General features: G+C 42.5%; 1 protein-coding gene across 1 annotated transcript in view; it reads right to left on the bottom strand.

Moving 5' to 3' along the window:
- LOC148341680 (uncharacterized) overlaps positions 1-11,575 on the bottom strand; it is a 46,412-nt gene extending 34,837 nt beyond the window's left edge. The window contains exons 1-2 of the mRNA XM_088287916.1: positions 11,212-11,575; positions 10,873-10,932 (exon numbers count right to left, since the gene is read on the bottom strand). Coding sequence (XP_088144042.1) covers positions 10,873-10,932; positions 11,212-11,575 — 424 coding nt within the window. The remainder of the gene's footprint in view (positions 1-10,872; positions 10,933-11,211) is intronic.
- Positions 11,576-12,048: the final 473 nt, after the last annotated feature.

Genomic DNA, 12,048 nt, shown 5'->3' with positions numbered 1-12,048 from the left:
ATCTTATGGAAAATTATTTAGCAAGCACCAACACAAGGTTTTTAAAGATAAAGATAAAGATGTCCTTCAATAGTCCTACAATGGGTAAATTTGCAGTGTTACAGCAGCAAAGATATAGATCACACAGAGGCGGTGGTACAATGTAGCCGTTAATGTATGACATTAGCAGCAGACATTCATAAAAAACATGCAAATATACACTGTATATACGTAAATACACAAATCCCCCTGAATATACACACTTACATTCCACAACATTTACAAGTGTAAGGAAACACTCCGAATGTCTGTATATGGTACAGAGGGAAAATTAATAAAATGCTGCAATGATAAAAAAAATACTGCTGTCATAACCCGTGTCGGTCATGTCAGTGTTTTTGTTATTATTTTCTTCACCTTCCTGCCATGTGCTCATTCTGTTTATTTAGTCAGCTGAGTGGGGCGTTCCCTCCAGCACTCGTTCCCCACCAGCCACGCACCTGTTCCCCGTTACCCTCACACACCTGATGCCCATCTGCTCCCCTAATTACTGGACTATTTGAACACCTCACTCCGACAACTCATTGGCGGTGCATTCCTCCGTTACGGACTGTCACGACGGCTCTCTGCTCTCGTTCATGCTCTCGTTCATGCTCTCGTTCATGCTCTCGTTCATGCTCTCGTTCATGCTCTCGCCCATGCTCTCGCCCATGCTCTCGCCCATGCTCTCGCCCATGCTCTCGCCCATGCTCTCGCCCCCGCTCTCGCCCCCGCTCTCGCCCCCGCTCTCGCCCCCGCTCTCGCCCCCGCTCTCGCCCCCGCCCCCGCCCCCGCTCTCGTCCCCTAGCATTTGTCCCTGTCCTTGCTCCCCACTCTTGTGATCCGGTTAGCCACGTTAAGTTTGCCTTTCTTATTTTGCACCCTGCCCCGTTGTCTGTCATTATTTTGGTCCCCTAATAAATTGCTTAAGTTACACCTTCTCCAGCTTCCCCGCATTCTGGGTCCACCTCCTCCTCGCCGACCGGCGACCCTGACAACTGCAATGATAAGATGACTGCAATGGTAAATGAAGGATTATATTATGATTGCTGGCATTATTCTAAACACTTACAGGACAGAAGGTCAATTATTTAATTTAGCAGGTTCATATTTACGGAATATGTTAAAAATTGATGAAACAAAAAGCATTTATCAAATGGAACTAGAAGCACGGGTCACAAGAATAACTGGGATTGTAGTCCTGATGTTTTCTGATTTATTATATTTTTCTCATATGCTAAATTTATAGTACTTAGTTTAAATGTGTGAAATTTATTGAAATTTTGGGTAGTGAGAACAAATTTGCACACATAGCATATCCATGAGCTGCATTCACAGCACTTCATGGTCTAATACGACGCTCATTTTCCACATTGGCTGGAGAGATGCAAACATACCAAATTTGGCACTAGAACTGTAACATAGACACTATCGCAAAAAATACATTCCGAAAGACATAACAATTGGAGATCGGAGCACATGCACATACGCATGCATACACACAGACACGGACTTACACTTGCACAAACACGTGCACATACACACGCACACGTGCACACCGACAAGATTCCAGAACAATGCCAGCTGGAGAGACGGAGAGACTGCCCGCCGGAGAAGGCCAGCCTTGGCGTGCCAGTCTTGGGGACCAGACGGGAATCAACTATCCAGACGATGACTAACCTGGGGAGGACCTTCCCTTGGACGTGGACCCGTGCCGTGGGAGGGAGCGGGGACGACCGCTTCAACCGATTCAACCTACATTCCCCTTGACATAAAAAAAACTCCTCTAAAAACTTAAGCTGGGCTGAAAGATGGCGCGCATTTTTCGACTGTGCTCGCCCGAGTGCAGTTTTCTCGTGAGATTAAGAAAAAGCTGCCCAGATATCTGTCTTTGTACTATTTCCTGAACTCCAGAAATGAAAGAAACTAAATATCGGAACTCTAATCAGTTGTTGAGTCTTTATTTGACCCTTTTCTTCTTGAGTACAAAAACCGAACACGCATTGGCGTAAGTTTGGCTTTTAAAAGTTGATTTACTAAATACTTCTCATTTCCACGGTGACTCTACTCCAACAATACTAAAGCTGTTGCTTTGTTATTCATATAGAATTTTTGTTTAAAATCTCCCTAGCTCTTCTTTTTGTCTTTTCTATATTATGTACGTATTAATAACTTTGTTAATGTTAATAAAGTTTTTGACAAAAAACGTATTCGTAAATATTTATCATGTCACTGATGGTGTAGTGGTACACTCGCCTGAGTTGTGTGCAGGCAACGTGGGTTCAGTTCCCTCTCAGTGACGGTGCCTATGTCTGCCCTGTGACTGGCTGGCGACCAGTTCAGGGTGTAGTGCGCCTTTCGCCCGAAGTCAGCTGGAATTGGCTTCAGCACTCTCCCGCGACCCTGTTCAGGATAAGCCGTGTGGATAATGACATGACATGACAAATATTTGTCATCTCATCAATATTTGCACAACAGAGTACTGAGTTTCGAGATCCTCACTATAATAGTTCTCAAAATTATATTTCTTATCAATTTAGGTTAGTTAAGGGATATTTTATTGACAATCTAATATAAATCTACAAAGACAGAAAAACAATTGGTGGTGGGGGGGCGCGAATCTTTTTCTTCTTGGTAGGGGCGGGCGTGAAATAATTGAGAGGCACTGCGAGTATATGCCGACATTATATTCATACAATCTTGCAGCCCGAGTGAACCACAGCATTGTTGCAAGTTCGGTCGGAGAAACTTAAACGTCCCACTGCTGTTCCAGCAGCGGCTTCTCGGGGCATAGGCGGAAGTGACGCGAGAGATGACTCGCCAATGTGGCGTTAATTTAGTTATTTTGTTAATTTTTTTTATCAACCGAATTAAAATATTATATAAAATAAATATTAAAATAGAACAGCCAGGTGTAAAAAAACCCACTGAGGCAAATAAATATATTTGGAAAATACGCGCTTAAAGCATGACGTCATAAACAAGCGCGCAGCTTCCGAAGGACCTCGACCACATCCACCGACCCGTCCACACCGGAACAAAAGCAGTCCACAGCTAAATTCTTCTAATTTAGTGTGGAACTGACTGTAATTTTCTCAAAGGATGTCCAGTGCTACTCTAAAGGACTACGACATAATTCATTAAGTCTTTGTGTCCCGATAACCTCATCTTCGCGCGTTGATGCTTTTCGGCGTAGTTAGCTTAGCTTGCTAGCTTGCTAGCCGCTAACGAAAAGAGGCACATGACTCATCGCCAAGCAGAGATCAAGTGCGGATTTGTTGGAATTATCATTTGAATATGTGTGAAAGAACGACACACAAGTACAAAGAGGAACTTTGTGGAATAAAAGAAGAGAACGAGCAACATCTTCCACTGCTGGACGAAGTTTGCAACCAGTCTCGTGTTGTGCTACACAAAGCAGGTTTGTACACGTCTTACTCTCATTTGCTTTGTATAGAACGACTTTCTTTCATTAGAAATATGCATCACAACATTAAGTTGTTTGGGGAAATCGTTCAAGGTTATTGCCGTTTTATTTTTAAATATTGCCTTTTACTTGCAGGTCTGCTGAGCAATTTTTTATGTCAAATGTAATCAGTGCAGAAAATATATGCCAAAGAATAACCAATAGTGGGGGGTGAACTCCATGTTTTTCCCAGTATAAAATTTACATTTAAAATAACAAAATAACATTTCCTGGTTTTTATATTTTGTTCAAGCAATTCCTTACGGAATGAATTCCGCCTGACTCTAAAAATGTGCACACTGCCGCGAAAACGTCAATGGCGGTTGATCAATTTTAGTGAATAAAATTTTTTAAATCAAGTACGGATTGGTCTTATTTATTTATGAACTTTTTACTGGCTTGGTCGGGTGAGAGTCAATGAACCTCGGGTGGCCCTGCACTGTTTTGTGCACGTGTGCATCGTTTCACCCCATCCAAACATTTAAAATACATTGAATGCATCCATCCAGGGTTGCACGGATCTCATCAGTGAACAAGCGCATGCTGCAAGGAATGCATCTGCATCTTTGTCTTACTATGGGCTCAAAAAGGCTGAAAGTCACAACCCCCTTTTCTACCTACAAGTCCAGGAACATTTAGTTCCTGGTAATAAAGTTCCTGTGGCCCAGGTGGTTTGCATCTCCCCCACAACTCATAGTTCCTGGTAATTTATCCAAATGACAATGATGATGTATCAGTGGGAGGTCTTGTGTTACTTTGTTACTCATCACTGACACCCTTTGGCTGTTTAGCATCATTGCAGTTCCAAAATAATTCAGTGAACTCTTAAAATATTATGGTGTATCTTCGTTGAATTCGAATACATATTCCAAAAACGTCTGTGACTATGTCAGGAATGAAATCGGGCATCAGCCGCAACGTGCTTCCTTTTTAAATGCTCGTTTATCACAGTTGTGCTGCTAAAGGGAGGTTTACATCGTAGGACGTAATTTTGTGAAATGCCCCCATGGTCCGGTCCAAGTTGGGGTCCACGCATTGCTCCGTATGCGGCAGGCACAAGTCAAGGTAGCACGGTAGAAAATAAGACAAAGTCGCCGCCTGAGGTTTGACTTGACCAAACCAAATTTGTCTTTCTGTGTCCTTCAGACGTCAGTGAAAACGATCTCCTTTATGTAAAAGAGGAGCCAGACTTGACTCACATGAAAAAGGAGGAGGAGGAGGAGGAGGAGATCAACAAGTCACCAGTGAACGTTCTCCCTATAAAGACTGAAGATGAAAACAAGGATGAGAGTGAGGACAACAGAGGGGCGGAGCCTACACGCAGCAGCTCAAGTCATTACGTGACAACAGAAGGTGATGAAGACCACTGGGGACCATCACAAGTACATAATGAGGACACATTATCAGACGCTCATGACGATGATGATGATGATGGGCAAGCCAAAGGTGAAAGGGCATGTCACACTGACTCATTCACTTCAAAGCTGTCTTTAAAAAGTCGCAGAAAAACACACAGTGGTGAAAAACCTTTTTCCTGCTCGGTTTGTGGCAAAAACCTCTCTCGAAAGTCTCATTTAGTAAGTCACACAAGAATGCACAGTGGAGAAAAACCTTTTTCTTGCTCAGTTTGTGGCAAAAGCTTCTATCAAAAGTTTGATTTAACAATCCACACAAGAATGCACAGTGGAGAAAAACCTTTTTCTTGCTCAGTTGGTGGCAAAAGCTTCTATCAAAAGTTTGATTTAACAATCCACACAAGAATGCACAGTGGAGAAAAACCTTTTTCTTGCTCACTTTGTGGCAAAAGCTTCTCTCGAAAGGGACAATTAACAAGGCACGCAAGAATGCACAGTGGAGAAAAACCTTTTTCTTGCTCAGTTTGTGGCAAAAGCTTCTCTCAAAAGGCACAATTAACAAGGCACGCAAGAACACACAGTGCCAAAGGTGAAAGGGCATGCCACACTGACTCATTAACTTCAAAGTTGTCTTTAAAAGGGCACAGAAAAACACACAGTGGTGAAAAACCTTTTTCATGCTCAGTTTGTGGCAAAGGATTCTCTGAAAAGGGAAATTTAACAGCACACACAAGAACACACAGTGGAGAAAAACCTTTTTCTTGCTCAGTTTGTGGAAAATGCTTCTCTCAAATGTCAAGTTTAACAGAACACACAAGAACACACAGTGGAGAAAAACATTTTTCTTGCTCAGTTTGTGGAAAATGCTTCTCTCAAAAGTCAAGTTTAACAAAACACACAAGAACACACAGTGGAGAAAAACCTTTTTCCTGCTCAGTTTGTGGTAGACGCTTCTCTGTAAAGTCATATTTAATTTGCCACACAAGAACACACACTGGAGAAAAACCTTTTTCTTGCTCAGTTTGTGGCAAAAGCTTCTCTCAAAAGTTTGATTTAACACTCCACACAAGAACGCACAGTGGAGAAAAACCTTTTTCCTGCTCAGTTTGTGCCAGGAGTTTCTCTCGAAAGTCGCATTTACGAAGCCACACAAGAACGCACAATGGAGAAAAGCCATTCAGTTGCAGCGTTTGTGCTAAAAAATTCTTCACTCAACGTATTGCTGAGAGACACGATTGTGCTGGTGAGAATTGCAGCGATCCTTGAAGCTTAAAAAAAAGAAAACAAAAAAACTGAAGGAACTGACTCTTTGTGGTAAGATGTAAATGTGATTTTGAAAAATGTAATTTTGTAAAGCTCTTTTATTGACATTAAGCCAATGGGATGAGTGCCAGAATAACCAATGTGTCTGAGTGATGATTTTTTTTTGTGTTTACATAAAACATGTAAATAAAATTAATTGCCTTTGCCTGGAATAACATTTTTTAACATTATGCTTTTCAGTTGTCTTTTTAATTGTACCTAATGGAAAAGGTGTGAGAAGAAACGGTGCTTATGAAATCGGTGCCTTCCACAATTATCAATAAAATCACTTGTTCCACTTGCTCAACTGGCCTTCATTACACTGTGTGAAAAGGTGAAAAACTGAACTAGAAGTTGAACGATAAAAAAACCAGACCGAGAAACGCAAATCGTCTCAGTTTCTCTCAATGGCTGTAAGATGTAAATGTGATTTTGAATAAAATATGAAAAATTTACTTTTGCAAAGCTCATTTATCGACATTAAGCCAATGGGATCAGCGCCAGAATAACCAATGTGTCTGAGTGATGATTTTTTTTTTGTGTGTTTACATCAAACATGTAAATAAAATTAATTGCCTTTGCCTGGAACAACATTTGTTCACGTTATACGTCTTTTTAATCGTACCTAATGGAAAAGGTGTGAGAAGAAACTTGTGCTTATGAAATTGCACACATATTCAAATGAACAAATATGTTAAGAAATATTCAAGTGTGAAATAAAAAGGTTTAAATTGTTGAGAATCTTACATATTAAAATAATTGAATAAATATTGTATTACATAAGCAAGCTTAAATATAAATTGAAATAACTGAAAAAAAAAGTTGTGTATTTTTAAACGGCCTAATTTAGATCTGGGAAGTAATTCTCTTTATGAAACTATGAAGGGACTGGAGCTCACAGAAGTGACCAGTCTTGGTTCTGAAGTTCCGATGTAACCAGATACTGCCCTGAGAGAAAATAGGCCTGAGCATTGTTTATGGTGGGGGCAATTCTCTCGCCAGGTCAGTGACCTTCCAGGGTATGAGAGTAATTTAAGGTGGTCACGAGTAGACTGGTCGTATCAACGGGGAGACGCATCTGCTCTCCCTCTGGGGGACTTTTGGAGGGAAATCCCGAAGACTAGCGGGATGGGAATGCATATGCAACAAGGGAAAATTAGATATTCATGTCCTATTTGGGCATTCCCTGTAAGAAGGGAATGTCTGAGAGGGGGCTCGCACGTTTTTGGGGAGACTTCTTTTGACATCAGCATGTGACGAGAATAAAATCTTTTTTGAACCAGTTCTTTTCCATCACCAATCCAGCCTTGCTCGGCTGCCTCTCCGGAAGGCAGCAAGGACCCACACTTCAAAGACAAAATATACTACATATTGAAAGAAAAATAATACTCAAATATTGAAATAAGTATAGAATTGAATGAATAAGCAACAAAAAATATATACCTCCTGGAAAATATCATTATTTTCAACATTTGTCAAAGCACAACATTTCGATCAGATTGAGTTCTTGCTTGCACATTCTTAATCGTAATTTTTTTACTTTTAATTTTTAAGTTACCATATTTTCGCAGTCATAGGACGCGCTGCTTCAAAGGGCGCAACACCTGTTGAAGGTGCTATTTCTGTCTTTGAAACACACACTGGGCGCACCGCCTTACAAGGCGCTAGCTCAGCTGCTTTTAGCATAGCAATAGCTTGCACTGACTCAGCCCATGGCAATTCACCTTGCCTCAATACCATAAGCAATCGCCACATTTCAAAGAGAGTTGCCATGATACCATTGACAATCGCTATCATTAACAATGACTCTAACCAATAGTGATGGGTAGATGAGGCATCCTGTATCGTTTCAACACAGTGACAATGTATTGACACTGTGTTGACACTGTGTTGCTGAATACTGACACCTGGTGGACTTGCAGGAAACATTTGACAGGGTCATCTGACACTGATCTGTCAAACTAATTTTATCCAATTCCATTGATTAGCGACGTGATGTGTTTTTATATATCCTATTTCTTATTACTTTCCATCGCACTAATTATTCTCTTATCTAATTTATATATTTAACTGAATTATTGTTGTATTGCACTGGAGAGGGGAGCTCTCGAATCTCGTTGCACACTTGAGCACAATGACAAAGGGATTTCTGATTCTGATTAGGCATTTGCTTTCACATTATTTTACATACATGCAATTTCATAAAAAAAATCTTTGATATTCGAGACGCAGTTGATAAATTAAGTGAACATCTGTCTGAATGCCCAAATAAAAGTGTTGTGAATGACAATGTACTCATTGTAATTAAAGATTTTTATTAAAAAAATTAGTTTCTCCAGCGTTTTGTTATTCAGTCTATTTCTTTTTTTTAGGCAATTTCCCCCGCCTTTGAGAAGATCCTCCCACAAGGCACTGAAGAGGCCGGTGTGCACAACGCCTGTGTGGCTAATAGAAATAGGTGAGGGAACGTTGCCTCCATGGACTTCCAGTATAAGAGCGGGTCTTCCGTACGTGCAACGTGTCCTGCTGACAAATAGCGCTGCACCTCTGAGTGCGCACACGGCAGAAAACTTGCGTTTACCAGTGACGTCTTCCATCTTGCGGATATTTAACGCAAAGTAACGCGCCAATAACTCGATGCTTGTTTTGAGCGTCCATCCTGTTGACAGATGCGCGTCCCTATGAACACGGTTTGGCGCGCGACCGCCGTGTCGACACCATTCCGGCAGTGGTCACGTGACTTTCTTAAAGCGGTACGCGCACCGACACGGGGTTTGCCCTGGAAGCTCGGCGCGCGCATCGACTCCTCAGTGTCGCTGGACCAATCACTACCTAGGAGAAAAGAGATGTGAATTTGGTTTTCGTCACTCACTAAACGCACATATGTGACAGTTCCATAGCCTCCTTCGCTGGCGTCAGAAAAATGATGTAATTGTGCCTGCTTTACAGCTACAAACCCAGCTGGTCTAATACACCGGTCAACTTTAAATGTAGCTAGCTGGCCCAAGTCCTCCAACCACCTTCTCCATCGCTTTAAAATGTCTTGTGGCAAAGGATCATCCTAACTGCAGCCCCTTCTACACAGCTCCTGTTGCATTATTTTGGCCTGAAGGGTCACTGGCGCCAGGAACCCCAGTGGGTCGTAAACAGAACTGTTGACTGATAGCATCCCACGTCTGGTCAGAGCCCGATGCTTTATTTCCAATCCAAAGACAAAATCATCCGTCTCCACACACCACTGAAGACCAAGCGCTCTTTCTACTGGAAGCTTGTCATTGTCCAAATCCAACATCTTCAGCTCTTTGACTCTCCATTCTTCAGAGATGGCTTGCAAAACAACACGACTGTTGCTAATCCACTTTTCCAAAGCAAAGCCTCCTTGTTGACAGAGACCAATGAGGTCCTGTATCAGCTGGATAGCTTTTGTGACAGAGGCAGTGCTCTTCAGACAATCATCAACATAAAAGTTCTGTTGAACAGCTTCTATAACAACCGGTAGGCACTTAGACTGATTGTCTTGAGCCATTCTTCTCAGAGCATAAGCTGCGCAACTTGGTGATGAGATGGCTCCAAATAAATGCACCATCATTCTGTAAGGGACTGGTTGTTGTGTTGTGTCTCCATTAGGCCACCACAAAAAACGTAGAAAGTCCCGATCCTCCTCTGGCACACGGACTTGATGGAACATAGCTTGAATGTCTCCCATGAAGGCTATTGGCTGTTGTCTAAACCTCATGAGGACGCCCATCAACGTGCTTGTGAGAAGGGACCCTTGCAGCAGCTCCGTATTCAGGGACAAGCCTTTAAACGTGGCACCGCAGTCAGACACGACACGCAGTGTTCCCTTTCTGGGATGATGGACACCATGATGGGGAATATCCCAAACTCTTCCTGAATCAAGGTCTCTTTGATCGTCAGGTACTTGTTCTGCATAATTGCAAGTGATTATATTAGTCATGGACTTCACATATTCTTGATGGAGTTGCTGATCAAACTTAAATTTCTTCTTCAGACCTTGTAACCGTTGTTGGGCCACAGCAAAATTGTTTGGTAAGAAGACATCTTTCTTCTTGAAAGGTAAGTTTATAGTATACTTTCCATCCTGTAACTTGGCAGATGTTTCCATTATATTGAGAGACTGCTGGTCTTCTCTTGACATTTCCTGGCTTTCCATGAGCTTCTCGCAGAAATCATGATTATACTGGTTCATTAGCAGCTCCTCCAGCCTGCTGACACCAATTCTATTCACAGATACGACAGAAGCTTCCATCCTACTATTCCCATCTAATGGGCCATTAACCACCCAGCCGAGCGCAGTTTTGACAGCATACGGACCATTACCTTGACTATTAATAACTTCCCATGGCTCCAATAGCTTGGGTGCATTGATCCCGATCAACAGGTCAACCTTGGCTTGAATGGTCGGTACCTGTATACCTGACAAATACGGCCATTTAAGGAGGTCTTGAGATGTTACCATATCGTCTGTAGTGACTGGCATTTGCGCCTGTGTAAGCACTTCCGGCAGTGGATGGAACTGAGAGCTTTCCAGGCCGGCCACCTCGAGATTAAAAAGTGAAAAGGCATGACTCATCTTTGTTTGACCCATTGTTCGTATCAGGACTTGGGTTCTCTTTCCAGAGAGGTTCAAGCGATTCATCAGTTGTTCAGAACAAAATGTTCCGGTGCTGCCTGGATCCAAGAATGCATATGTTAAGATCACACAGTCACCTTTGGCAGCTTTTACTTTAACAGGCAGCACTGACAACATGGTGCGACAATTGCCGGCCCCTGTATGTCCACAAGTCGTGTGAGAAATGGGAATAAGCTCTGGTGTTTCCAACTCTTGTTGAGGAGCACTTGCCTGTCTATTTATGTGCAACACTGTTGGATGATTTTGCTTGCAAATGTCGCATTTCAATCTCATATCACAGTCACGGCTAACATGTCCATGACGAAGGCAGCCAAAACATAAACCTCTTTTCTTCAAAATAAACAGCTTGTCCGTGTGTTTCTTTCTTCCAAACTGCTTACAATTTTCCGGCAAATGTTCCAGTGAGCAAAAAATACAACGGCCATTTTCATAGTCTTCGAAGGAGTGTGGCTGCTTAACCTTGGGAGGATCTGTCTCAGTCACGGTACTGGCCACCACGTTCCCCTTCACTCTACTGCCCGCATATGACCTGCCTTGACCTATTGATGTTGAGTTAGGGCTGTAATCATGCAGATCTCCAAAGAAGGGGTCCGAAAGAATTCTTACGTGCCGCTCTATGAACTGTGCCAAGTCAGCAAATCCAGCTCTGTATCCTGTTGATTCCATGATGTCATGAGCCTTGCCACGCCAATGTTCTCGTAATTTATAGGGCAACTTGGCCAAGATTGCCCTCAAGTTCGCAGGCATGTCCAGTTCCTGCACATACTCCAGCTCCTCCATGATGTTACAGCAGCCGCGGAGAAAAAAGGAGTAACTGTGCAGTGCCTTTGTGTCATCTGTTTTTATTGCTTGCCATGACAGAGCCTGACTAATGTATGCAGTGGCCGTTTTGTAAGGATTTCCAAAATGATCCTGGAGCAAAGCCTTGGCCACGGCATAACCACGATCTGAAGCCATGTGTTGACAACTTCGCACAAGTTCCTGAGGTTGCCCTCGGGTGTATTGCTCCAAATAATACAAACTGTCTGCTGCGGCTGCTTTACTTTCCACTCCTTGCTCAAATGCTTTGATGAAAGTTCTGTAGTGCAATGGATCACCATCAAATATTGGAATGTCTCTTGGTGGAAGTGTCATTGAACGCTGTTGGTTCATTAAGGCTGCTGTAATCTCAGTTTGTCTGCTCATAATGGTCAAAAGGTCTGCAGGAACCTGTGAAGTGGTTGATGAATGAGCTTGCGCATCACTTTGTGTTG

This window comes from Idiotropiscis lumnitzeri, chromosome 2 (assembly GCF_059441095.1).
Source record: "Idiotropiscis lumnitzeri isolate Australia: NSW breed Sydney's pygmy pipehorse chromosome 2, RoL_Ilum_1.0, whole genome shotgun sequence".
NCBI lineage: Eukaryota > Metazoa > Chordata > Actinopteri > Syngnathiformes > Syngnathidae > Idiotropiscis > Idiotropiscis lumnitzeri.
Note: the sequence above shows the minus strand (reverse complement) of the source record. Positions and strands in the feature narration are given on the sequence as shown.